This window comes from Carlito syrichta, unplaced genomic scaffold (assembly GCF_000164805.1).
Source record: "Carlito syrichta isolate Samal-C Ts95f unplaced genomic scaffold, Tarsius_syrichta-2.0.1 Scaffold316020, whole genome shotgun sequence".
Lineage (NCBI taxonomy): Eukaryota > Metazoa > Chordata > Mammalia > Primates > Tarsiidae > Carlito > Carlito syrichta.
The window spans coordinates 75,843-103,233 of record NW_007260116.1 but is presented as its reverse complement, the minus strand read 5'-3'; the positions used below and the strand labels follow the sequence as shown (position 1 = coordinate 103,233).

At 44.1% G+C, this 27,391-nt stretch overlaps 1 protein-coding gene across 2 annotated transcripts; it reads left to right on the top strand.

The window, feature by feature from the left end:
• Window positions 1-2,051: 2,051 nt before the first annotated feature.
• LOC103276277 (zinc finger protein 343-like) lies at window positions 2,052-26,687 on the top strand. Of its 2 annotated transcripts, none has more exons than XM_008073685.1 (6): window positions 2,052-2,309; window positions 4,511-4,692; window positions 14,439-14,585; window positions 14,766-14,815; window positions 16,210-16,336; window positions 24,299-26,687. In XM_008073685.1, exons 3-6 carry the CDS (start codon window positions 14,471-14,473, stop codon window positions 25,285-25,287), a joined length of 1,281 nt encoding a protein of 426 aa, XP_008071876.1. In that variant the 5' UTR covers window positions 2,052-2,309; window positions 4,511-4,692; window positions 14,439-14,470; the 3' UTR covers window positions 25,288-26,687. The 2 variants fall into 2 exon arrangements, with proteins under 2 accessions (XP_008071876.1, XP_008071877.1); XM_008073686.1 differs by having other exon boundaries at window positions 4,507-4,692.
• The last annotated feature ends 704 nt before the right edge of the window (window positions 26,688-27,391 follow it).

The window sequence follows — 27,391 nt, the reverse complement described above, 5'->3', positions numbered from 1 at the left end:
TCCACCTCAGCCTTCTAAGTAGCTGGAACTACAGGCACGCATCACCATGCCCGGCTAATTGTTTGATCTATTGTAGAGATGAGGTCTCACCAAGTTGCCCAGACTGGTCTCTATCCTGTGGGCTCAGGCAATCCTCTCACCTTGGCGTTCTATATTTGATTTTTTTGTAGCTACAAGTTCTCATTGCCCGGGTTTGTCTCGAACTCCAGGGCTCAAGAAATCCTCTTGTCTCTCCCTCACAAAGTGCTGAAATAGGCATGAGCCACAGAGTACAGCCCAGGTTTATTATTTAATAACTTAAACCAGAGAGCAAAGCACACCATAGGCAATCTGATAATGAGATTTCAAAGACAGAAAAAAAATCTATTTATCTACTTGAGTAGATACAATCCATGATAAACATGTTCTCAAGATTAATGGCAATTTGTCCTCCTGGAAGAGGATTTGATATTCTTTGCTGTGCAATTTTTCTTTCTTTTTTTGAGTTGGAGTCCCACTCTGTTGCCCAGGCTGGAGTGCAGTGGCATGATCACAGCCAATACAGCCTCGACTGCTGGGCTCAGGCAATCCTTCCGCTTCAGCCTTCTAAGTACCTGGAACTACAGACACATGCCACCACGCCTGGCTAATTTTTGATTTATTGTAGAGAAGAGGTCTTGCTAAGTTGCCCAGGCGGGTCTCTAACCCAGGGGCTCAGGCAATCCTCTCACCTCGGCCTCCCAAAGTGCTGGGATTATAGGTGTGAGCCACTGCACCCAGCCTGTTGTGCATTTTTTCCTTGTTCATTCTAAATTCACCTGGTAATTGGGATAGGCATCTGTGCTAGTTAATTGCCCTTATCAATGAGAAAAATAAGACTCCTGTTGATGACTACCATGTGGTTACCATTTGGAGCTAGTACCTAAGCTAAATTCCCATGGAGACCTTAACGTTTACACATGAAATAACTGGCTCAAGAGGCCTTTAAGAAATAGATTCTTATTTCTTAATAAGTGTTGTGTTGTGGGGGTGTTGTGGCTCAAGTCTGTAATCTCAGCACTGTGGGAGGCAGAGGAGAGAGGATTGCCTGAATTCAGGGACTTGAAACTAGCCTGTGCATCATGGCGAGACCTCGTCTCTACAATAAATCAAAAAATCAGCCCGGTGTGGTGGCACATGCCTGTGGTTCCAGCTACCTGGAAGGCTAAGGCTGGAAGGATTACCTGAGCCCAGCAAGTTGAGACTGCCGTGGCTGTGAGCATGCCGTGCTGCTTCAGTCCAGCCTGGGCGACAGAGTGAGACTCCAACTCGAAAAAAGAAACAGAGTCCTACTTTGTAAAAGCTGGCAAAAAGCTTATCCAGCCTTTCAAAAGAATTATATCATGTCAAAAGGGCACTTACAGATAGATTTCTCATGGAAACACTCTAAGGGAGGCAGGGCAGCTTGACTTCCTTCTGGCTACAGGAAAAATTCAACTTAAGTTTTACTTATCGTTACGACTTAAACTCTCCCCCCAGGAGGTGAAGAAGGCCTGCTTTGCGGAACTCTAATTGACATGGTGAAGATGGAATCCGTTAGTTGAGCTCTCCAACAGAATCTCAGATAAGAGGCCAGAGAGCCAGACTCCAGCCTATGTGAGGCTTCCACCCTCCAGGATGAGAGTCTGTCACTGATATGAGGACTTCGGCAGCAGGAAAATGACTACAGGGCACCTAAGGGGGTGCACAAGAGTTGAGGATAAGGGATCGAGTGTGAAAGACGGCTCTGCCCAGTGTCTCCCCCTCAGGGACAATGGAGATGATCCCAGGGGCTCGCGGGCAGCACGAAACGGAGCCGGAGCCCAGGAAATTGCGCTCCGCAAAAGCCGGAAAATCAGAACTCAAAGCATCAGCGACACCCAGCGCAGCACCGGCCAGATTCGCCAACCTGCAGTGCCTTCGGCGCGGAGCCCCCGGATCTGGAAGCGACGGGGAAAGCTGCCGCAGAGGCTTGTGGGGGCTGAGGCCCTGGTGGAGAATGAGTGAAGGCTACGGAGGCTTCGCTGCGGAGCCGACCCTATTAGTGGCATGGGAATTTTAGGAGGGGCGAGGAGGCTGTCGCAGCAGCAGCCGCTGTCCGGGTACTTTAACCTCTGCGCGGCCCAGAAGCAGCTCGTGGCGGCCAGTGGGAGCCGGAACCTGCGGGATTCTGGAAACTGCTTCTGGGTGGGTCGGCGACCGACGGCGGAAGGGCCGGTCCCGCGGGCTCCGGTAGGCGAGGCCTGCCTGGGTCTCTGGCCCCAGGATGCCCTTTCCGGTTGGAGGAGGAGGTCGGGAAAGGCCGGGCCGAGGTTAGGACTCGGGGTAGAGTGTGGCGAGTAGGAAGTACGGGCAGCGGGCGGCGCGCTGGGGTAGCTCGGGATGGCGGGTTGGGAAGTTTCGTTTTGGGCTGAGGGAGCGCAGCTAGGGGCTCACGCTTGGGGAGGGGCAATCTGGTGAGACCTGGACAGCCGGGAACCTCGGGGTGGCTGGGCTCCCCGCGGACCCCCCTTCCCGGCTGGCCAATAGTGATCTGAACTCTGTCTTTTTTGAAAAGGGTGGGTCTATTCTGTGCCACACTCCTTTGAATTAGACTGGCGGCCCCAGGCGTGCATCCTGTGGCTTATTTGGCCTGTGCGGATGCGTTCGGCCGGACCAACAGAGCGACATCCTCTGTTTCCGGCGTGAGGACGTGGCTAGGTTCTTATATCCTCGTGTGCTTTGTGTGCAAGTGGTGCGTTAGGTCGGAGTACCAGCGGGGCCTCTAAAATGTTAGGTCAGACCCACCGGGGGCTTGTCTGCGATCTGGTACCCGCAAAAGATGCAAAGAACTGCACAGAAGTTAGATTGCAAAATGTAGTTTATTTTAGACAGCGAAGCGATTCACCTCCCCAAGACAGGAGACGTGGCCAAAGCTAGGGATCATAGCGTCCATAGATCCGGGTGCCACAAGGCCCAAGCATTGCCGAGCAAAGCAATAGCAAGTGAATGCTCCAAGTTGCGTGCTTTTAAGCCTTCTTTTTGACGATGGCGGGCAGGTCGTTAAGGTGATTGGCTGGTCGCCTGCCGCACGTCATCACGCAGGGGACGGGTAAACACAGGCGCTGACGTCAGGTGATGGTCGGTAGGCAAATTGGTTGCCATGGTAATAGGGTCTGTGTCGCGAAGGTCAGGAGGAATTGTAGGTTAGCTTGATTTTTTTATTCAAATATTTGGAATAGAAAAGCGAATTAGTAAAATACAAGCTGGGAGGTGTTGTAAAACAACATGCAGTAGCCACCTCTGAGAAACTGATTGTGTCGTTGGCTGGTGATCAGCGTTGGCTAGTGATTAGCGGGTAAATTCAACTGTTAGGAAAACATGACAGAAGCTAAGCAATGTGAAATGGCTGCTCATTGGGTATACTGACTCCATCGTATGTCCTGAACAGTGTATATTGGTCCTGCATGTGCGAGTGGTTGTGGGAACCCAGAACTGATGGTGAATGTGAAGGTTTTTGTCTTTGTGGTTTTTTGGGATGGTGCTGGATATGTCCCAAGTGGTGACTGGGTGAGTGGTAGTGGGAGAAGGAGTGTGTCAGGTCTTGGTATATCTTGCTTTGTCGAGGTTGGGAGGAGGGGTGGATGGAGGTGACCCTGACTTTAGCAAAATATCTCAGGGGGTCTGGTGGAGTGTCTTGGGTCTGGAGTCTCTGGGGTTTCGGGGGGTGGTGTCCTCTAGTAATGATGGACTGCATTACTGTGACCTGTATCTAAGGCAGTTTTTTGAATGAGGGCAGGCATTCTCTGAGACCTGTTATCCTAGGGTTTGCTGTGCGGCAGGTGGCCACTCTGTTTGTGCCAAAATTCCCGAGTTTGGGTGTCATGTGGGTAGCCATTTTGGCTGAATCCCTGTTTCCTTTTCTGTTCTTCTCCCAAATGATGGAGCCAGACCTCTGGCTTGGGGTTGTAAGAGGTAGGGTGGTAACTTCTGAGGGCACCTAGTGGGGCCCAGATATTAGGTCTGTAATTTTGTGTTTAATTTTTTCGTAATCCCCATGGATCTATCACCAGATTCAACATTTAACTTATCGCCATTCTTGTTTCATCTACATTCCTTCAACCCTTTGTGTAGATACTGTCTGCGATTTGTCTGACCCTCAGGGGGATGGTCACTACTGACCACTGACCAAACTGGCTAAGGGCATGGCATTCCACAACTAGGCTTCGAATCTCAGCACTTTGTAGCTTTGTCAGTTTGAGCAAGATTGTTAACTGAGTCTCAGGTTATCAGAAGACCTAACTCATGGAACTTTGGGAGATGAAACTTGTACAGTGCCTGAAATTGTCTCTGATATACAGTAAACTTTAGTATGCATTGACTATTACTAATATTATTAGAACTTGAGGCCCGCAGGCATTAGAAGGATGACTATTTAGCAGCAGCATGTCAGGATAGGCTCTGTCCCCTAGGAGCTGTCTACATTCTTTTTTCCTGACAGGTCTGAGGCATTTTTTTTTTTCCTTAAAGGAAGAGGAGACCCCCTCAGTTTAACCTTGGAGATTTCCTGCCTGGTATCTAGAGGCCAAGAGACATTCATGATGCTCACACTATCTGTTCCATTTTCGTGTCCACGTTCTCAAATTCCTGCCTGTCAGGAGAGGCCTGTCTGTTGAGCAAGAGAGGACTTCCGTGCTTCTGACAAGCTACTTTCAGGTGGGTGCTGCTTACCTTTGATGGTCCTATAGTGTTACCATGACTGAATTTCCTTTGTGCATGTTGAATACCTTGTGCCCTGCAGTGTACCATTAGAGACTTGAGGTTCTGTTTGCTTCCCCAGGATAGAAGGGCTTTTTAAGGGCAAGGGCCTGCCCAGGGAATACTATCCTGGACCGAAGCTGTCATTCATATAACCACCATCTTTACCTCAGCAACATTTCTTCCTGGCTGCTGGATTTCCAGGTCTGTGTCAACTGCTACGAAATGAAACATGATGGTAAATACCGTCTATCAAGCTGTCGTTTGGTGCCAGGCATTTGGTTTACAGTCACCACAGTGTTTTAATCCCTCTCAATTTGAAAGTTAGGAATCAAAATTGCCATTTTACAGATGTGACATTTTATCGATGTTAAGAAACTTACCTGTATAACATGCCTGGATTAGGTGGAATCAATATTTATAGCTTCTTTAGTTTTTAATAGTATACAATTCTTTTCGAGTTGGAGTCTCACTGCGTCACCCAGGCTGGAATGCAGTGGCACGCTCACAGTCACCCTAGCATCTGCCTGCTGGACTCCAGCGATCCTTCAACCTCAGTCTTCCAAGTAGCTGGAACTACAGGCGAGTACTATCATGCCCAGCTAATTTTTTTTTTTATTGTAGAGGTGAGATCTCACCATGTTGCCCAGGCTGGTCTTGAACCCTCAGGCTCAGGCAATCTTATCGCCTTGGCCTCCCAAAGTGCTGGAATTACAGGTTTGAGCCACTGTGCCCGGCCCAATATTGTACAATTCTTAATAGTGTTTTTTGAAGAGCAAAAATAAAATCATTTTGTTTCATAGTTATTAGAATGTATATTTTATTTAAGAATTCTTTGCCTACAGCAAAGTCATGATGATATTCTCCTGTGGTTTTGTTTTTTTTTTTAAGAAACTTAAAGGTTTAGCATTAACGTTTAGGTTTATGATCCAACTTGAGTTAATTTTTGTGTGTGGTTTGAGGTTTTGAGGTTTGAGGTGATACTTGCTGCATCACATTTGTTCAGCAGCCCTCCTCTTAGGCTGAATTGCTTTGCTGAGTGTTGCATTTTCCTGTGTTGAAAATTTTGATCCATTGTTCATAAGCATGACAATTGGGTTTTCATGCACATATGTGAGATGTGTCTTCTGTAACCTATTTACAACATTGGCAAATTACCCAATATACATAAAACAATATGATAAAAAAACAAAATCTCTTGACTGTGTAAACATGAGTCTATTTCTGGAAATCTCTTCTTTTCATTAATGTAATCATCTTACATAGAGAACACACTGTGTTGATAAGTGCAGCTTTATGTTAAGTCTTGGAATCATGTACCCTAAGTCCTCCAGCTTTATTCTTTTTTGAGGTTGTCTTAGCTATTCTAGGTCCTTTAATTTTCTTTGTTTGTTTGTTTGTTTGTTTTTTGAGTCAGAGTCTCACTCTGTCACCCAGGCTGGAGTGCAGTGGTGTGCTCACAGCCATCGCAGCCTTGACCTGCTGGGCTCAGGCAATCCTTCTGCCTCAACCTTTTGTTTTGTTTTTTTTGAGTTGGAGTCTCGCTCTGTCGCCCAGACTGGAGTGCAGTGGCACGTTCCCAGCCACCGCAGCCTCGACCTGCTGGGCTCCGGCGATCCTTCTGCCTCAGCCTTCCAAGTAGCTAGAACTATAGGCGCACGCTACCACGCCCGGCTAATTTTTCATTTTTTATTGTAGAGATGAGATCTCACCAAGTTGCCCAGGCAGGTCTCAAACCCGCAGGCTCAGGCAATCCACTCACCTCAGACTCCCAAGGCACGGGATTACAGGCTGAGCCATCAAGCCCGGCTGTGCCTCAACCTTTCATGTTGCTGAAACCACAGGTACACGTCACCATGCCCGGTTAATGTTTGGATTTATTGTAGAGACTAGATCTCACCAAGTTGCCTAGGCTGGTCTCAAACCCCTGGGCTCAGGTAATCCTCTTGCCTCAGCCTCCCAAAGTGTTGGGATTAAAGGCATGAGCCACCATGTGGGCTCAGCCTGCTCATTTTTATGTGAGTGTGTAGTAGTCTCTCATTGGGGTTTTGATTTTCTCTAATGATCATTGACATGGATGATCTTTCCATGTGCTTGTTGACTATTTGCTTAATTTTTTTGAAGAGTCTATCCAAATCTTTTTGCCTAGTTTTAATTTGGTTACCTGTTTATATCTACCTATTGTCGAGTATCTATTTTACCAAGACTTTCTGTGAATCTGTGGCTTGCCTTTTCATTTTCTTGACGTTTTTGAAGGAGAAAAAAGGAAATCATTTTGTTTGACAACTATTAGAATTTGCTTCTTAAGAATTCTTTGCCTACACCAAAGTCATGATGATATTCTCCTGGTTTGTTTTTTTTTTTGAGTCAGAGTCTCACTCTGTCACTCAGGCTGGAGTGCAGTGGCACGCTCACAGCCACTGCAGCCTCGACCTACTGGGCTCAGGTGATCCTTCTGCTTCAGCCTTCCAAGTAGCTGGAACCACAGGCATGTGCCACCATGTCCAGCTATTTTTTTTGATTTATTGTAGAGATGAGGTCTTGCCATGTTGCTTAGGCTGATCTCGAACCCCTGAGCTCAGACAATCCTCTCACCTCTGCCTCCTCTGCTGGGATTACAGGCTTGAGCCACTGCACCTGGCAGTCTCCTATGATTTTTTTTTTGAAGCTTAAAGTTTAAGCTTTTACTTGAGTTAATGTTTGTGTGGTTTGAGGCTTTGAAGTTTGAGGTGATACTTGTTGCATCACATTGGCATATAAAATTATGTGAAGCTGATGTCTCTTGGTATGGCAGGTGTGGGGACTGTGTCCTTTATTTTTGTATTATAGGCACAGCCATAGATCCTCCCACCTTGAAGTTGCAACTGATAGTGGAGACTGGGGCTAGAGCAGAATGAGTTAATGGTCTTGGGACCTTGTGGCAATATGCTTCACTACTCATCAAATATCCTGGCATCTTGCCATGTGGCCTCTCCTTATTGGTGTGTAGTCAACCCTGTTGAACTCTGGAGTGATACTGAGACTTGATTTGCCAGTGAGCTATGGACAGAATTCTCTCTTTGGGTAGAATGTTTAAGAGCCATGTATTGTTTTCCATCCTGTTTCTCCCTTGAGCACTTCTGACCATTTTTCAAACAGCAGTTGCACTATTGGCTTCATTCCTGGAGTTAAGAGGACTTTGAGCACACGTAAGTTGCCAGATGGATTGACATGGAGCCCGAGTGAGAAATAAGCCCTCGTTACATTAAGCCACTGAGATTATGAGGGAGGTTGTTTGTTATTACAGAACAACTCAGTTCATCCTGACTGATACAGACCCCTTTCTTCACTTGACTCAAGATTCTGTTCTGGATGAATTTCAAAGTGTATTTGCTTACTTTTTGTCCTTTCATTGAGTTATTTTTTCAGTGGGCATTATTTTAGGTAATGTTAAAGAAAAGGGGCCTTGGAATAAGAATTTTTTAGTTGAGACCTTGCTTTATAAATGTTAGCTACAGCTGGGCATGGTGGCTCATGCCTGTAATCCCAGCAGAGGAGGCAGAGGTGAGAAGATTGCCTGAGCTCAGGGGTTCAAGACCAGCCTGGGCAACTTGGCAAGACCTCATCTCTACATCAAAAAATTACCTGGGTGTGGTGGCACGTGTCTGTATCTCCAGCTACTTGGAAGGCTGAGGCAGAAAGATCACCTGAGTCCAGCAGGTGGAGTGTGCCACTAAACTCCCGGCTAGGGGACAAAGTGAGACCTCAACTCAAAAAATAATAAGAAAAACTGTTAGCTACAGATACTAGTATTGCTAGGAGGGGAAGAGCTATCTTTATCAGCTGAGACTAAGTTTTTCTGCTATAAAACATGGCCCCTAAATCTTAGTAGCTCACACAGCAATCTAACCTCAAACACAATGTTACTTTTCCTCCTTTGTAGGTTAGCTTTAGCTCTGCATCATGACCTTTAACAGTAGGACCACTGGGAACATGCTGTTCTCAGATCAAGATAAATGGTGAAGTTATGCAATGCTCAGAAATGGCATTGTTGACTGAGCATGATGACTCATGCCTATAATCCCAGTGTTTGGGAGGTGAAAGCAAGAGGACTGTCTGAGTCCGGGAGTTAGAGACCAGCCTGTGAAACTTGGTGAGATCTCATTTCTAGAGTACATGAAAAAAAATTAGCCAGGCAGGGTGGCATGTGCCTATAGTTCCAGGTACTTGGAAGACTGAGGCAGGATTGCCTAAGCCCAGCAGGTCAGGGCTGCGCTAGCCATGAGTGTGCCACTGCACTCTTCCTAAGTGACAGAGGGAGATTTTGACTCAAAAAAATAAAAACAGAAGATTGATGGTGGCTCATGCCTGTATCCCAGCACTTTGGGAGATGGAGGTGAGAGGATTGCCTGAGCCCACAGGTTTAAGACTAGCCTGGGCAACATAGCAAGACCTCATCTCTACAATAAATAGTAATTAAAAAAAAATTAGCAACACATGGTGGCACATGCCCATAGTTCCATCTACTTGGAAGGCTGAGACGGAAGAATTGCCTGAGCTCAGCATGAGCATGCCACTGCACTTCTGCCTGGGCAACAGAGTGAGACTCTGACTCAAAAAAAAAAAAGATAAATATTTCAACATTTCATGCTGATATTTCCAATCCAAATTTAGGAATTCTGGACTTTTAGAAGCTAATTTTTTCAGTGTCATGTTTATATCTCCTTTCTTCTACACCAAAAATCCTATTTCTCTAGTGCAAGGAATTGATAGAATTTAAATATTCCATAATTACTCATTTGCTTTAGAAGGAGACTTGGTTCAGATAACTTCTCTAAATTCACAGAATTTCCTCCTCTGTTACATGTTTATTCCTTTGGCTCTATCATTACACGGTCACCCCAGTTAATTGTATACCTCTTGTGAAAGCCAAAACTTCTGTTCAGGAACCCTTTCTTCATGGCTCTAGCTCATGATTCTGGTGACTACTTCCTCCACCTGTAAACCTGGTGTTGGTAAAAACCCTTTTGCTTTTGTTGCAGATCATGCCTCTGAATAGCCATTACACTCCAACCTGGGCAACATAGCTAGACTCCATCTCTAAATTTAAAATAGAAAAAGTGTCACTGGTATTAGAAACAAATAGTGTAATAGCTTAGTGCTCTTGGGAAGTAATATTGACCAAGAATTGAGAGAAAGTTGGAATGTTCATGTTTTATGTCAGACAGTTAGCTGGAAAAGGTGGCATGTACCTATAGTTCTAGTTTCTTTTCTTTTTTGAGTTGGAGTCTCACTCTGTAGCCCAGGCTGGAATACAGTGACATGCTGCTCACTGCCACTGCAGCCTCACCCTGGTGGGCTCAGGTGATCCTTCTGCCTTAGCCTTCAAGTAGCTGGAACTGCAGGCATGTGTCACCATGCCCAGCTAATTTTTTTATTTATTGTAGTGATGAGGTCTTGCGAAGATGCCCAGTCTGGACTCAATCTCGTGAGCTCAGGCATTCCTCTCACCTTGGCCCCCCAAAGTGCTAGGATGATAAGCATGAGCCACTGTGCCAAGCCTACTTTTCTTTTCTGTAGTGCTCTTGCTTGTTTTTGGTGTCCATGATATAATATGTTAGGAAGCATTTCTAAAGATGTTTTGGAGCCCTAAATATTCATTACAGGAATGACTTATTTCTCAAAGTTTTGCTAGAATTGGCCAGTAAAATTATGTGAAGCTTATATCTTTTGGTGTATCAGGTTTCGGGACTACTTCTTTACTTTTGTTTTCTAGGCACAGCCATAGATCCTCACACCTTGAAGTAGCGATTAATAGTAGGGACTGGGGCTAGGGGAGAATGAGTTAATGGGCTTGGGACATTGTTGCAGCATGTTTCACTGTTCACCAAATATCCTAATATGCACTCCGTGTGGCCTCTTACAGATATATGGCCTACTCAGTAGTGTCGCCGAGACTTGATTTGCCAATGAGCCATGGACAGAATTGTCTCTTTGGGTAGAATTTTTAAGAAAGTCTGTGTGTTAGCCGGGCTCAGTGGCTCAGCCTGTAATCCTGCGCTTTGGGAGGCTGAGGTGAGTGGATTCCCTGATCCCGGAGGTGCGAGACCCGCCTGGGCAACTTGGCGAGACCTCATTTCTACAATAAATCAAAAATTAGCCGGGCGTGGTAGTGTGTGCCTGTAATTCCAGCTACTCAGAAGGCTGAGGCGGAAAGTTCTCCGGAGCCCAGCAGGTCGAGGCTGTGGTGGCCAGGAGCAGCCACTGCACTCCAGTCTGGGCGACAGAGTGAGACTCCAACTCAAAAAAAAAAAAAAGAGTCTGTGTGTTGTTCTCTATCATGTTTCTCCCTTGTGGATTTATTCTGGCCATTTTCCAAGTAGCGACTGCACTGTTAACTTCATCCTGGAGGTAAGAGAACTTGGAGCACAATTGCAGTTGCCAGATGGATTGACATGGAGCCCGAGTGAGAAATAAGCCTTCAGTACATTAAGCTACTGAGACTCCAGGGGAGTTTATTGGTTACTACAGAACAACTCAGTCCATCTGACTGATGCACACCCATTCTTTACTTCACTCTGAAGGTCCTATCTTCTGGGTGAATTTCAAACCCTATCTGCTTACATTTTGCCTTTTCATTTAGTCATTTGTTTAGTGGGCATTGTTTTAGGCACTGGTGAAGAAATAAGAAATGAGGTGAGAAAAGGGTTGATGGAACTTTGTGATTAGTTCAGACCCTGTTCCTTTGTGTTTGGGGTTTTTTTTTTTGAGCTGGGTTCTAACTGCCGCCCAGGCTGGAGTGCAGAGGCACGTTCCTGGCCACTGCATCCTCGACCTGCAGGGCTCTGGCGATCCTTCTACCTCAGCCTTCCAATTAGCTGGAACTACAGGCGTGTGCCACCACGCCCAGCTCACTTTTAGATTTATTGTAGAAATGAGTTCTCGCCAAGTTGCAGAGGCCAGTCTTGAACCCCTGGGCTCTGGCAATCCTCACCTCAGCTTCCCAAAGTGCTGGGTTTATAGGCATGAGCCACTGCCCCTGGCCTCTGTTTTATAACTGTTAGCTACAGATAAGAGCTATCTTTTTCTGCGGAGGTTAAGTTGTATTACTGTGATACATGACCCCTAAATCTCAGTAGCTCACACAGCCATGTAACTTCAAACCCAGTCTTGACTCTTCCTCCTTTGCCTGTTAGCTTCTGCTCTGTTCCATCACCTTTTACAATAGGACCACAGTACCCTTTAGGAGCATGCTGTTCTCAGATCAAGAGAAATGGTGAAGTTATACAGTTTACAGAAATGGCATTGTCAGTTGGACATAGTGACTGATTCCTGTAATCCCAGCAATTTGGGAGGCGAAGGCAAGCGGATTGTCTGAACCCAGGGAGTTGAGACCCGCCTGTGCAACTCTAGAATAAATGAAGAAAAATTAGGCAGGTGTGATGGTATTTGTCTGTAGTTCCAGCTACTTGGAAGGCTAAGGCAGAAGGACTGTCTGAGCCCAGCAGGTCAAGGCTACAGCAGCCAAGAGTATACTGCCTAAGTAACAGAATGAAATTTTGACTCAAATAAATAGTATGCTATCTTAAAGACATAAATAAATAAACAGACACATAAAAATTAAAGAAATGCCAGCCAGGCACAGGAGTCACACCTATAATCCCAGCACTTTAGGGGGCCGAGGTGAGAGGATTGCCTGAGCCCTCGGGTTTGAGACCAGCCTGGGCAACTTGGTAAGACCTCATCTCTACAATAAATCAAAAATAAGCTGGGCATGGTAGCATGCGCCTATACTTCCAGCTATTTGAAAGGCTGAAGCGGACGGTACAACTGAGCCCAGTAGGCTGAGGCTTCGGTGGCTGTGAGCATGCCACTGCACTCCAACTTGGGCAACAGAGTGATTCCAACTCAATAAATAAATAAATCAAACGAAATAAATAAATAAACAAACAAATAATAATTTAAAAAGAAATGGCAGCCGGGCACAGTGGCTCACTCCTATAATCCCAGCACTTGGGAGGCTTAGGCGAGAGGATTGCTTGAACCCATGGATTTGAGACCAACCTGGGCAACTTGGTGAGACCTCATCTCTATAATAAAAAAAAAAAAAAAATTAGCTGGGCTCGGTAGCTCAGCCTGTAATCCCAGCACTTTGGGAGGCCGAGGTGAGTGGATTGCCTGAGCCTGCGGGTTCGAGACCTGCCTGGGCAACTTGACAAGACCTCATCTCTACAATAAATCAAAAATTAGCTGGGTGTGGTAGCGCGTGCCTGTAATTCCGGCTACTCGGAAGGCTGAGGCGGAAGGATCGCCGGAGCCCAGCAGGTCAAGGCTGCGGTGGCCAGGAGCGGCCACTGCACTCCAGTCTGGGTGACAGAGTGAGACTCCAACTCAAAAAAAAAAAAAAATTAGCCAGGTATGGTGGCATGTGCCTGTAGTTCCAGCTACTTGGAAGACTAAGATAAGAGGATCGTCTGAGCCCAGTAGGTTGAAGCTGCGGTGGCACGCTCATGGCCGTGAGCAGAATGAGACTCCAACTCAAAAAAAAAAATGGCACTTTCAATTTCATTCACGTTTAACTTGCAGGGCAAATAACAATGTCAAGCCTAATGCCAGCATTTCAGGGAGGATGAATTATTTTGTAGAGAAACAAATAACTGGAAACAAATATGATAAAATCTACCATAAAGGACTATTTTATTCTAATCACTAGGATTAGATTAGCAAAAGAAGAAGATGCATTTCTTCTTACAAGACGCTCACATTTTACTAAAGATGGACATGTAAATAGAGAAATTGCAATATGGTGTGATTAAGATGAGATGTTCAGGTTGGACAGAAGAGAAACTGATCAACTCTGTCCATGGTATTGGGGAATGAATTACTAAGAGTTTCTTAGAAGAACCCATCTGGTACTACAAGGCCATGAGGCCACAGTTGGCTTCATTTGGGCTGAGATTCTGGACAGTCTCTGAGGAGCTTCTGAAGGTGGCATAGCTTCTAATAGTACTTGGCCCCTTTGGGCCCACATGAGTGGAGGCTCTGACTCGAGCCCATCTAGAGACAAAAATGCATATGTCTGATGAGGTCATTTGGTGTACAGATGTGACAGGTGGGGGATTATAATTTCAGAATCATTGTGAGGTCTGGAGCTGTCTCAAGTAAGAAGGACTCAGTTTAGAGCCTCTAAACTCCTAGAGTGCAGAGACATAGGAAATTGAACATATGTGGGAGCTTCTGCCAGGGCAGTCAGAAGCTGATTGGTCTGGAAGGAGACATTCAGAGACTTTATCTACTGGCACTATATTGTGTCTTCTTTCTGACTCAGGCTCTCAGTAGCCAAGACATGGAGTTTGAATCTGAGATACAGAGGTGGAAGAAGTTATAAATTTTGAAAGCCAAGGGATGGTGGAATAAGACAGATTTGAGGGCCTAAAAATGAAGGCAGAATGAGTGAAGGGGAAAAAAAAAATCCAGGAAACCCCTGTAGATGGAGACTCCATGTTTGTTGATTGAGGAGGGTGTGAGAGGACAGGATCCCTGCTGAAGAGGCATAGGCTTAGGGCCTCCAATAAATGCCCCAGCAGTGTCAATTGCCTCTCCATCCCACAGGTCCTGGCTGCATGGAAACGAGATGGACTTTTACAATTGAGGTTGGAAGAAGTCACCCCAGGCAGCAGAAATCCATCTTGAGATGAAATAACATCTGTTTTGCTCTCTTGCAGGATTTCAAGTTTGGGCTACCTCTGGGGCCACGATGTTGTCTGATCCTTCTGCACTGGGAGAGCAAGACCAGGAGAAGATTTTGCCTTCAAAGAATGGGAAAGATAGGGAGATCCTGAAGAAATTGACTCAAAATCATAAGGCGAAAGGTGGGAATTGTTGAGGGCTTAGAAGGGTAAGGAGGGGGCCATACTCCAGGTTCACCTGAGAATGCTATTGAGGTAACAGTTGAGTAAAGTGACTGCTTCTTCAATTTTAGAGCTCAGAAGAGTTACTCCGAGAACATAATGAGAGGCCTGGTTTCTCATAGCCTCTTTATTTTCTCTTAGCTTTGACTTCTAACTATACTGAAGAAAAGGAGGGAAAGCCCCAAATGCTGGTGAGTAGGGTTACATTTTTTATTTCTGAACTGATGACTCATTTCCTAGAGAACAGACATATATTCTCTTTTTTGGGAAAGGAGAATGTGTCCAACATTTAGGTACTGGCAGAAATATTAGGGCTTTATTTAAAAAAGGTGCTTGCCTGGTGCGGTGGTTCATGCCTATAATCCCAGCATTTTGGGAGGCAGAGGTGAGAGCATTGCCTGAGCCCAAGGGTTCAAGACCAGCCTGGGTAACTTGGAAAGACCTCATCTCTACAATGAGAAAAAAAATTAGCTGGGCATGGCAGTGTGCACCTGTAGTTCCAGCCACTTGGAAGGCTGAGGCAGAAGGACTGCCTGAGCCCAGTAGGTTGAGGGTACATTGGCTATGAGCATGACACTGCACTCCAGCCTGGGCATCAGAGTGAGACTCTGACTCAAAAATATAAAAAGGAAAGAAAAAAGGTGGTTGAAATATATAGAGAAAACAGAGATTTTACAGAACCCATCTAGTAACCTGAACTTTTCAAAAATGCTCATGCCAGAATGATGTTCAGGTCTTGTGTATTCATACTCTCCAGAGCCTGCTTATGAGAATACGTGGTATTTAGTTTTTTGTTTCTGTGATAGTTCACTTAGAACAATGGTCTCCACCTACATCCATGTTGCTGCAAAAGACTTGTTCTTCTTTATTGCTATGTAGTATTCTATTGTGTATATGTGCCACATTTTCTTTATCCAGTGCACCCTCAATGGACGTCTGTTTTGTTCCATGTTTTTACTAGTATTAATAAGCTGCAATGAACATACCTATGCAGGTGTGTTTTTGGTGGGATAATTTATATTCCTCTGGGTATATTCCCAGAAATGTAATTGCTGGATCTTGTGGTAACTCAGTTTTACCAGGGGAGAGAGGGCTCGCTAGAAGCCCAGACTTCACCCACTTGCTGTTTTCTTGTTTAGCAAATCCTCACATGTATCCCACAACTTGAAAATAAAATTAAAAATTTTGAAAAAAGGCAAGACAAAATAAAGAAGATCATACTGACCCTATCTGTTCACGTCCATTTTTCTCTGTAGTCTTCTATTGTCTCCTTTATTTGTCTTTGTATTCTTCTATGGTGTTCACTTCTATTGTGTTAACTCCCAGTTTTCTCTGTATTCTATTGTTTCCTCTAACACTTCCCCACTCCCTGCTGCCCAAGCACAAGTCCAAAGTCTGTAATGCTTTTTCTAGCCTCTTTCTCAGTGTTCCCAAGTGCTGGGGTTACAGGCGTGATCCACCATGCCCAACAAGAATGATGTTCAGGTCTTGGGTATTCATACTCTCCAGGGCCCACCAGCTGTGTTCCTCACACGGGGAAAATTGAAGGTGGCTTGTTGTACACTAATTGACTGCTTGTTTGTAGGTACCTGTTACATTCAGGGATGTGGCTTTGATCTTCACGGAAGCAGAATGGAAGAGTCTGAGTTTAGAGCAGAGGAATCTGTACAAAGAAGTGATGCTGGAGAATTACTGGAATCTGCTCTCATTGGGTGAGGCTGTGCTCTTTCTTTAATTCAGTGGAGATTCCTTGATCACATATACTGTACAAAAAATGTCCTAGACACTTAGAATAATGAGTAAGTGAAGCGGTAATCCGTTGGGTTTACTTTGTAGTGGAAGGAAACTGACACCAAGCAAAAAGCTTCATATATATAGATATTGTATTGTATGTTAAAGAGTAATAATAGTATATAGTAAAAAATAATATGAAAATAAAGCAGGGCAAGGGGTTTTGGGTGTGACAGAGTGGCTGGCTGAACTTTATAATTGGGCACTTGAAATCAGTGAGGAGAACACATTTGATCAAAGAAATAATGTTGTGAGGAAGTTAAAACTCTACATATCTAAAATAAGAGCATTTCAGGTGGAGGGAATCACTGATGTGAAGACCTTATAAAAAGATGTGGTCTTCCAGTATAAGGAACTGCCAGGAGGCCAGTGAGGCTGGGGGCCCATTTACAAGGGGAAGGGAAGTGAGAGATGCCTTCTGCAACAGAAGTTAAAAGGAAGCACCAAACTTTTTATGGCTTTTGAGTTTTATAAACCCATTTTTTTGTCTTGAAACCTATAATGATTCTTTAAATCTAGGTTGATAAAAGCTATCAATTGCAAGATGACTCTTTTGTAAAGGACCAAACAGTAACTCTTTAAAGTTTTGTAGTTGATAAAGCCTCTGTAACAAAATATGATTAATTTGATATCTTACTCATTTTGTTATAAATCTTCAAAATCTGGTGTGCATTTTACACTAACCACAGGCCAGGCATGGTGGCTCATCCTGTAATCCCAGCATTTTGAGAGGCTGAGGTGAGAGGGTTGCCTGAGCCCGGGGGTTCGAGACCAGCCTGGGCAACTTGGTGAGACTCCATCTCTATAATAAATCAAAAAATAAGCCAGGCATGGCAGCGTGTTCCTTAGTTCCAGCTACTTAGAAGGCTGAGGCAGAAGGATTGCATGAACCCAGAAGGTCAAGGTTGTGGTGGCCGTGAGCATGCTACTGCATTCCAGCCTGGGCAACAGAGTAAGACTCCAATTAAAAAAAAAAAAATAGACTAACCACATTTGAAGTGCTCAGTAGACATGGCTTGTGGCTACTATACAGGATAGTGTTGTTCTAGATAGTCCTATTTTTGGATAAATCTTGTAGAGATGAATCCCATTTCGGAGATACATAATAGTTTTAGGCAGGAGTTTCTGTAGGAGTGTCCTTCATTGGCATGGCTGTTTCCCTGACATGAATGAATCATGTTTTCTTTGTTTCATTTTCACCTTCTTTGATGTGTTTTTTATCTGATCCCTTCTGGTTTGAACTAGCCCCTTCGATTTGCTTCATCTAATTCATTATAGATTCATCCATTTCAGTCTGGTTCTTATATTTTTTATCTTTTAAAAAAAGGATTTGTTATTATGTTTAATGGTTCTAGTGTTTTCCTTTATTATTAGCTAGTCAGTATTATTAGATGTTGTTATATTTTTATTATTCTTTGGTCATATTCTCTCTCCCACTGTATATACATTTAACTGGTTTGGAGGAAAATGTTAGGATAACCTGGTTCAAATTAAACTTGACATTGAAAACCTGGATCCCTACCCAGCAGCCCAGTGGCTCATGCCTTTAATCCCAGCACTTTTGGAAGGTGGAGGCAAGAGGATTGCCTGAGGCCATGGATTCAAGACCAACCTGGGCAACTTGGTGAGACCTTGTCTCTATAGCAAAATAAAAAAAAGTTAGCCGGATGTGGTGGTGCGCATCTGTGGTTCCAGCTACTTGTAAGGCAGAGGCACAAAGATCACCTGAGCCCAGCAGGTCAAGGCTGTGGTGGCCATGGACATTCCACTGCACTACAGCCTGGGCGACAGAGTAAAACTCCTACTCAAAAAAAAAAAAAAGAAAAGAAAAGAAAACCTGTATTCCAATTGCATTCCTAAAATTGCTTCCTTTGTTTTGCTTGGCACCATAGTACTCTGTGGTTCTCCACTGTCTTATGTCTCTCTTTTGGGCTTTTTTCTTTTCATTGAATTGTAGGGGTTCATTGAAATTAATATTACATATTCCCTATCTGTGTCTGTATTCAGACCCTTTACCAATTTGTGAACTGTAATGATTTTCCTCATCACATATTATAATGAACCCGTATTCTATCACTATCTCATCTGTGCTTTAATTGTCATAGTTCTACTTGACTGCAAAACAGCACAAGTTTACTCTCAAACTTAGAAAAAATTGAGAGCATACTATTTTTTCTCCAAAACTCAACTTTTTTTCTTCATATATTCTATAATAACTGACAAGATTGGGTGCATTCCAGGGTGGTATAGCCATAGACTATTCTGTAATATAATGTCTCTTCTTCAAGAGCACTTTCAGAACTAAATAGCTGGATTATCCTTGAAATAATCTTTAATGCCTCCACAGGGAAACCTGCTGGGCTCAAGTGATCCTTCTGCCTCAGCCTTCCAAGTAGCTGGAGCTATAGGCGCATGTGAACACACCCAGCTAGTTTTTTTGATTTATTGGAGAGACAAGGTCTTGCCATGTTACCCAGGCTTGTCTAGAGAACTTCTGGGTCCAGGCAATCCTCTCACCTCTGTCTCCTAAAGTGCTGAGATTACAGGCATGAGCCCCTGCGCCTGGCCGTTTTTTCACTTATATTACCTTTGCTTGCAGTTTTTGTGTTGCTCAACTCTACTGATTCTGGATCCAAGCAAAAGGAGCAGCCTCTATCTGGGTCACAGGGTTCTCAAGGTATAGGGCAAAAGGGCAATGGCGGACCCCACATAGTGGCTCTTAAAACTTGTTTGAGCTGGGCATAGTGTCTCAAACCTGTAATCCCTGCACTTTGGGAGGCCAAGGTGAGAGAATTGCCTGAATCTAGGGGTTCAAGACCAGCCTGGGCAACTTGACGAGACCTCGTCTCTACAATAAATCAAAAAATTAGCCAGGCGTGGTAGCATGCACCTCTAGTTCCAGCTACTTGGATGACTGAGGCAGAAGAATCGCCTGAGCCCAGCAGGTCGAGGCTGTGATGGCTGTGAGCGTGCCACTGCCCTCCAGCCTGGGCGACAGAGTGATACTCCAACTCAAAAAAACAAACAAAAAAGTGAACTAACTTCCCACTAACTTTCAGTGGCCAAAGCAAATCCCCCAGCCAAGTCTGATATCATTGTGGCAGGCTCAATAGAGAGATAGTCAATATTTGATCAAAATACAATTTACTGTAAGAGGGAAGCTTACATTAAATCTTAAGAAAGAAATAAAGATCGTGGAGCTCACTGAGGTCTAGGAGGAGCATGAATCATCTAGAGTTATTACTATATTACCCACTTACTCATTCATCCCTTCTCCCTTTTTTTTGCCACATAATTTTATTTTATTGATTTCAATACCTTGGGAGATACAAATAGGTTTCGGTATGGACTTTTTAAGAGTACCCACCACTCGTGCCTGTGCATACTGTCCCCAATAGGTAATTTTCTTGTCCCTCTACTTCTCCACTTCTGAGTCTCCAGTGTTTATTATGCTATTCTCTATGTCTTTACATAGCTTTCATTTGGGGAACATACCTGTGAACTGATGTGGAGCATGTTCTTTGACACATGAAGTGAAAATAGTTGCAAAGAATATTTTAAAAACTGAGAAATGAGAATATTCGTCTTTTTCTTTCTTTCTTTCTTTCTTTCTTTCTTTCTTTCTTTCTTTCTTTCTTTCTTTTCTTTCTTTCTTTTCTTTCTTTCTTTCTTTCTTTCCTTCAACAAGGTGACACAGGATGAATCAACCAGATGCTAATAAGATTGGTTGTTTGTGAAGTTCTTAGTAGTTTTTCGCTTGGAACATACTAGTGTTTTACATACTCAAAGAAAAGAATGACATCAACAAAGAGAAGAAAAATCCCTATATCCCTAAAATAGAATACAGAGAGAAATAAATCTATCTATGTCAAAATAATAACATGACCACAGGGAACAGGGGAATACAAAAAAACCTAATTAACTTTAATCAGAGAGTTTTGAACACATTTCCTAAGTAAAACTGGGGCTGTCAAAGTATGGCCTACAGGTCAGATGTGTCTTAGTGGTTTTTTGTTTTTTGTTTTTTTTGTAAATAAAGTATTTGGAACATAACTATACTCATTCATGTATGTATTATTATGGCTGCTTTTGTTCTACACTGGCAGAGTTCAGTAGTTGTGACAGAGACCATGTAGCCTACAAAGCCTGAATATTTACTCTTTAGTGCTTTCCATAAAAAATTGACCAACTCCATCTTTACTGACAAACAGTTGCATACAGATCTTAAACTGCTTTTTTTTTTTTTTTTTTGAGTAATGGTTCACTCTGTCGCCCATGCTGCAGTGTAGTGGTATCATCCTGGCTCACTGCAACCTTGACTTCCATGGCTAAGTGATCCTCCCACCTCAGCCTCCAAGTAGCTTGGATTATAGGCCACAATGCCTGACTTTTTTTTTTGAGTTGCAGTCTCACTCTTGCCCAGGCTGGAGTGCAGTGGCATGCTCAAAACCACCCCAGCATCAACCTGCTGAGCTCCGGCGATCCTTCTGCCTCTGCCTTCCAAGTAGCTGGAACTACAGGCACATGTTACTGCGCCCAGCTAATTTTTGATTTATTGTCGAGATGAGGTTTCGCCAAGTTGCCCGGGCTAGTATTGAATCTGCAGGCTCAGGCAATCCTCTTGCCTCGGTCTTTCAACGTGCTGGGATTATAGGCTGAGCCACCAAGCCTGACCGCCTGACTAATTTTTAAATTTTTGTAGAGATGAGATCTCACTGTGTTGCCCAGGCTGATCTCGAACTCCTGGGCTCAAGCAATCTTCCCACCTCGGCCTCTCAAAGTACTAGTATTACAGGTGTGCGAGCCACCACACCTGGTTCTTGAATTGTATTTTATGTATTTTTAATAAGATTGTGGGTCAACTCTTCTGAAATTACATTCCTTGTATTTTAAGATAAAACAAATGAATAAATACTTTGATGATGCTTAGAGCCAAGTTTCTTAACTATATAGTTGTTCCTTAGAAATAAGTACTGTGGCTGGGCATGGTGGCTCACACCTATAATCCCAGCCCTTTGAGAGGCCGAGGTGAGAGAATTGCCTGAGTCCACAGGTTCGAGACCAGCCTGGGCAACTTGGCGAGACCTCGTCTCTACAATAAATCAACAATTAGCCGGACATGGTAGTGCCCGCCTGTAGTTCTGGCTACTTGGAAGACTGAGGTGGAAGGATTGCCAGAGCCCAGCAGGTCGATTCTGGGATGACTGTGAGTGTACCACTGCACTCCAGCCTGGGTGACAGAGTGAGACTCTAACTCCAAAAGAAAAAATAATGATACCTTACTAGTAAGATGTGGGGATTGGAATTATAATGAGTATACATGAAGTTCCTTTAGCAGGGTGTTAACTATAATGAGCTCTTCTATTTAACACAGAATAGGCACAAATAGCATTTCTTGTCCTTTCAGTGATGTGGAGTGTTGCAGACTGTGATCTGAATGATGTGGAATGTTTCTGGATAAGCCAAAGGAACAGCAACAAATCATAGTCAAAAAAAGACTGAGCTGAACGCAGTGGCTCACTTCTGTAATCCCAGCATTTTGGGAGGTGGAGGTGAGAGGATTGCCAGAGCCCAGGGGCTCTAGACCAGCCTTGGCAACTTGGCGAGACCTCATCTCTACAAAAAATAAATTAAAAAAAAAATTTAGCCAGATGTCATGGCATATGCCTGTGGTTTCAGCTACTTGGAAGACTAAGGTGGAAGGATCGCCCGAGCCCAGCAGGTGTACTGTACTCCAGCCTCTGTGGCAAAGTGAGGAACAAAAAAACCCCAAGACTGAAAGTTCAGGTTACACAAGTCTAGAATTATCACAAAATCTTTTAAACAGTTTTTGGTTTTTTTGAGTTAGAATCTTACTCTAGGGGGATGCGGAGGGAGATGGGATTAATAGTAGCAAATATCTGTCTGGGGATGGGGAAACACCTCTTATCAACAGGGTGCCTGAATGAAACATAATTGTACACCTAACCTTTAACTGTACCCCACAAAACCATAATAAAAAATATTGATTATAAAAAAAAAAGAATCTTACTCTGTTGCCCAGGCTGGGTTGCAGTGGCACAGTCATGCCCACTGTAGCTTCGACCTGCTGGGCTCAGGTGATCCTTCTGCCTCAGCCTTCCAAGTAGCCGGAACTACTACAGGCATGCACTACTGTGTCTGGCTAATATATATATTTGAGTTGGAGTCTCATTCTGTCACCCAGGCTGGAGTGCAGTGGCACGCTCACGGCCACCATAGCCTTGACCTACTAGACTCAGGCGATCCTTCCTCTCAGCCTTCCAAGTAGCTGGAACTACAGGCATGTGCCACCGTACCTGGCTAATTTTTTGATTTACTGTAGAGATGAGGTTTCACCAAGTTGCCCAGGCTGGACTTGAACCCATGGGCTCAACTCACTTCTAGCCTCCCAAAGTGCTGAGATTATAGACTGAGCCACTGAGCCTAGCCTTTAATTTATTTTTATGTTTATTTTTTATTTTTCAGGTAGGGTCTCACTCTGTTATTCAGGCTGAAGTGTAGTGATGACACATCCACAGCTCATCACAGCCTGGAATTCCTGGGCTCAAGTGATCCCCACCCCTCAGCCTCCCAAGTTGTTGGGATTACAGGGGTGTGCCATCACACCCAGCTAGTTTTTCTTATATCATTTACTTTACAGGCAAGGAGACACCCCAGTGAAGAAATATACTGTATAGTTTGGTAAAGAGGAAAAACATGAAAGGTTTTTAACTATTAAGCTGTGGTTTTATGGTGTTTGTGGTAATGAAAGTTTGAAAGCTAGCACTCTGGATAGGATAGAATGAGTTTTTAGGGACATAGTTGAATATAAAGATTCCACTGTCATTTGTCAGGCAGGAGCCTTCAATGAGGTGCAACAGGATTTTGGGGCCAATTACATGGTCATTTATCAGCATCAACTGCCTAGATCCAGTTGTGATAAAATACAACATTTAGTGCTAGTCATAGTGTCTCATGCCTGTAATCAATTCTAGCACTTTGGGAGGCAGAGGTGAGAGGATTGCTTGACCCAGGGGTTCAAGACCGACCTGTGCAGCTTGGCAAGACTTCGTCTCTATAGTAAGTCAAGAACTTAGCCGGGCTTGGTGTCACATACCTGTATTTTCAGTTACATGAATGGCTAAGGTGGAAGGATTGTCTGAACTCAGCAGGTCAAGGCTGCAGAAGCTGTGAGCATGCTACTGCACTGCTGCCTTAGTAACAGAGTGAGACTCTGACTCAAAAAAAAGTACCACATCTAGTTTTGATAATTTGTAGGTAGATGCTGCTGTAAATAAAAACATTTTCTTTTGTATTGATTTTTGAAAAACTGAAAGAAGGGCAAGTATTAGATTGGTCTGGTGCCAGAATCCTGAAATCATGGAGTTCGTTTTTCTTGTTCACTGCCGAATTCACAATACTAATACTAATAGTACTTAGAAATTGTCTCATAATTCTAGGCCTCCTAAAATTCAGATGTATTTTATGTCTATCAAGTCCTTTTTATACTAAGAAAAGTGATGGATTTTCCACATGTGTCTTAGAGACTGTTATCTGCAAGCAGAACAAAGAGTTGTAGACAGTATGTATCCATGTAAGATTTTATGGCTCAGATGGTTTCTAAAAAAGGAAAAGATTAACTATGATTGAACCTGTTTACAGAGCACAATGACAGATAGAAGATGTTTTTGTTGTGATTTTCTGGATTGCAATGGAAAATGTGATACGTAAAAATGGAATGTAAAGAAATTATTTGTCAGAAGCAAATTGTGTTGCCAATGAGAGTCGTGGCATTAGGACACTCTCTGTGCTAAGACAAGGCAGAACAGCCTGGCAGCCCCATTGATGGCTTTTCTAACTGAAGACTTTTCTTTCTTCAACAGAGACAAAGCCAGGAACCTACCCTTGTTCTTCCTGTCTTCTGGTCTCCTGTCTGCAAGTACTCAGCCAACACATGCTTCAGGTCTTCTGGGGCTTATGTGCAGAAAATCATTCCCATCCAGGGAATTCCAGCTCAGGCCTTCAGGAACTGCAGGTGCACCAGTATTCTGATCAGAACTGCTGGAGTGAAAATGCAGAAGGTCAAGAGAGAGAAGGTGGTTGCAAACCCTGGTCAGCAAGGACAAAGGAGAGAGAGACATCAAGGTCATTTTTCAGCCCACTCCAAGGACAGTCAGCGAGTCCAAGAGAGGGCAACATGGTGGTAGAAATAGAGTCCAATTCGGCCCAAAGGGTAAACCCTGTGCAGTCAGACAAAGGAATGAAGGAATTAGAAGCCTCAAGATTTGGAGCAATCAACTGTAGAGAATACAGCTCAGAATCAAACTTCATTAGAAACTCCAGGACCTTCTTAGGTGAGAAGCCCTATGTTTGCAGTAATTGTGGGCGAGGATTTAAAAACAGGTCATACCTCAACAGACACTACCAGACACACTCGATGGAGAAGCCCTATATTTGCAGTGATTGTGGGCGAAGCTTTAAAGGTTGGTCAGCCTTCAAGAGACACCATCAGACACACTTGATGGAAAAGCCCTATGTTTGCAGTGATTGTGGACGAAGCTTTAAACATAGGTCAGCCCACAACAGACACCATCAGACACACTCCAAGGTGAAGCCCTATGTTTGTAGTGATTGTGGGCGAGGCTTTAAAAAGAGGTCAGCCCTCAACAGACACCATTACACACACTCAGTGAAGAAGCCCTATATTTGCAGTGATTGCGGACGAGGCTTTGAAGGTTGGTCAACCCTTAAGAGACACCATCAGACCCACTCGATGGAGAAACCATGTGTTTGCAGTGATTGTGGACGAGGCTTTAAACACAGGTCTGCTCTCAACAGTCACCACCAGATACACTCAATGGAGAGGCTCTGAGTTTGCCGTGATTGTGAGTAAATAAGTCAGCCCTCAACAGTCACCACCAGACACACGATGTTTGCAATGATTGTGGGTGAGGCTTTCACCAAAAGTCACCAGAGAACACATTCAGAAGCGAAGCCTTATTTGTATGGGGAGTGTGGGAAGAGCTTTAGAAAGAAGTTCATCCTTAATAGACATCAGTGGACTCACTCAGGAAAGCCTTATGATTGCAGCAATTGTGGGAAAGGCTTAAGCTGAAAGTCACACTTCATCACACACAAATGGTCACATTCAGGGGAGAAGCCTATGTCTGCAGTGATTTGGGGTGAGGCTTTAGCAAGAAGTCACATCTCATCACACACCAGAGGATAGACTCAGTGGAGAAGGCTTATATTTGCAGGGAGTGTGGGTGAAGCTTTAGTTGGAAGCCATATCTCGCCAGACACCAGAGGAGAGAAGCCCTATGTATGCAAGGTGTATGGGCGAGGCTTTTGTCACAAACCAACTTTTGCCATACATAGTAGTAAATAAATACTTGAGAGAGAAGTATTTTCAGGGAGTGTGAGAAGAACTTTAAAAGTAAATCCATGCGTAATAGACATCAGTGCATTCACTCGGGAGAAGTCTATGTCTGCAGGGAATGTGAGCGAGGCTTTATCCAGGAGGCACTTCTCACCAACCGCCAGAGGACACACACTGAGATGAGAAATTCTTTTCGGGGGGTTGGGGTATGGGCAAGACTTTAATGACAAATTGACCTTTGTCATTCAGGAGGGGACACACTTGGGAGAGAAGCCTTAAGTGTACAGTGAGTTGGCCAAGGCTTTATCTGGAAATTACTCCTCATTAATCAGAGGACACACTCAGGGGAGAAGCTTTACGTGTGCAGGGAGTGTGGGCGAGGCTTTAGCCGGAACTCAGGTCTCATCAAACATCAGAGGACACACTGAGGGTACTGCAGGACAGCTAGCATAGCTCAGATATAGACAGTTTCTCACAGGCAGACTTAGATAATTAGGAAGCTAGGTGGTCAGGTATCTGTATCTGTGTACTGTCTTATTGGGACATAACTCTTAAGCAACTACATACTGACTGAAATCCATACCCATCCTTGGAATATGGGGCAGCTGGCTGTAAGAACCAAGAACAGGACAGTATACTAGAGACAGGCACAGTGCGCTAAGAGAAAACTTAATTACAGCAACTTTTCTGATTTTCTTAACAGTTCCTTGTGACACTAGCAAAATTTAGAAATAAAATAAGAATTGACACCTGATCAAAGCTTAGCTTAGAAACAGTTTCTTTAATCATCATTTTGGAAATACATAAAGCCCTTTTTAACATAAAGTCCACCCACATTCTCTCTTGAATGTGTCATTTGATTTTCTTTTCTAATAAACCATACTTGAAACCTCTCTGTGTCTCACTCTGAAATGCCTTCCAGCGGCAAGCCAAGGACCCACAGGACAACTACATCCCATGCCGCCCGGCACTATCTCTGGCTCCCAACTATGGGGCTTAAGAGACTTGGGAGTCACAGTTGTCACCCCATGGATTTGTAAGTGGTGCCACATCCCCTGATTTCCTCTTCCCAGGCTCTGCTTATTGCCTGTTACTCTTTCTTTTCAGCGTGATATGGGATCTCTTTCCTGTTGCCATGTTTCTGCTCCCTCCATCCAGGTGACTGGCCCTCCCTGACCAAAGTCTGGTGAGGCGGGGAGATGCCAGATTCCTGCATCATGTAGACTTGAGACACAGGTGATCTTTCCTGATGGAAGACATCGAGAGGGTGGAAGAAGCTAAAGCTTCGTTCCAAGTAGCTACTGGAAGGCCCATTCCATACTTCATCCCTTGTTTATACTTCTCTTATAACAGTGGGAAGTAAGGTTTTCTTTGATGTGTGAGGAGTCAAATAATTCTTAGTTTCAGCATTTTGCCTGCTGGTTATATTAAATTTTTAAAACGCAGTTGAGCCAGGTGTGTTGACTTTCACCTGTAATCCCACCATCTTGGGAGGTTGAGGTGGGAGGATCACTTAAGCCCAGTAGTTAAGACTAGGCTAGGCAACATAAAGCTTATTTCTAAAAAAAAGAAAAAGAAGACTGGGCTCGGTGGCTCA

Coding starts and splice junctions, on each gene's coding strand:
- LOC103276277 (XM_008073685.1), top strand. CDS start 14,471: ATGTTGTCTGATCCTTCTGCACTGGGAGAGCAAGACCAGGAGAAGATT. Junction 14,586..14,765: donor TCAAAATCATAAGGCGAAAG/GTGGGAATTGTT, acceptor ATTTTCTCTTAG/CTTTGACTTCTAACTATACT. Junction 14,816..16,209: donor AGGGAAAGCCCCAAATGCTG/GTGAGTAGGGTT, acceptor GCTTGTTTGTAG/GTACCTGTTACATTCAGGGA.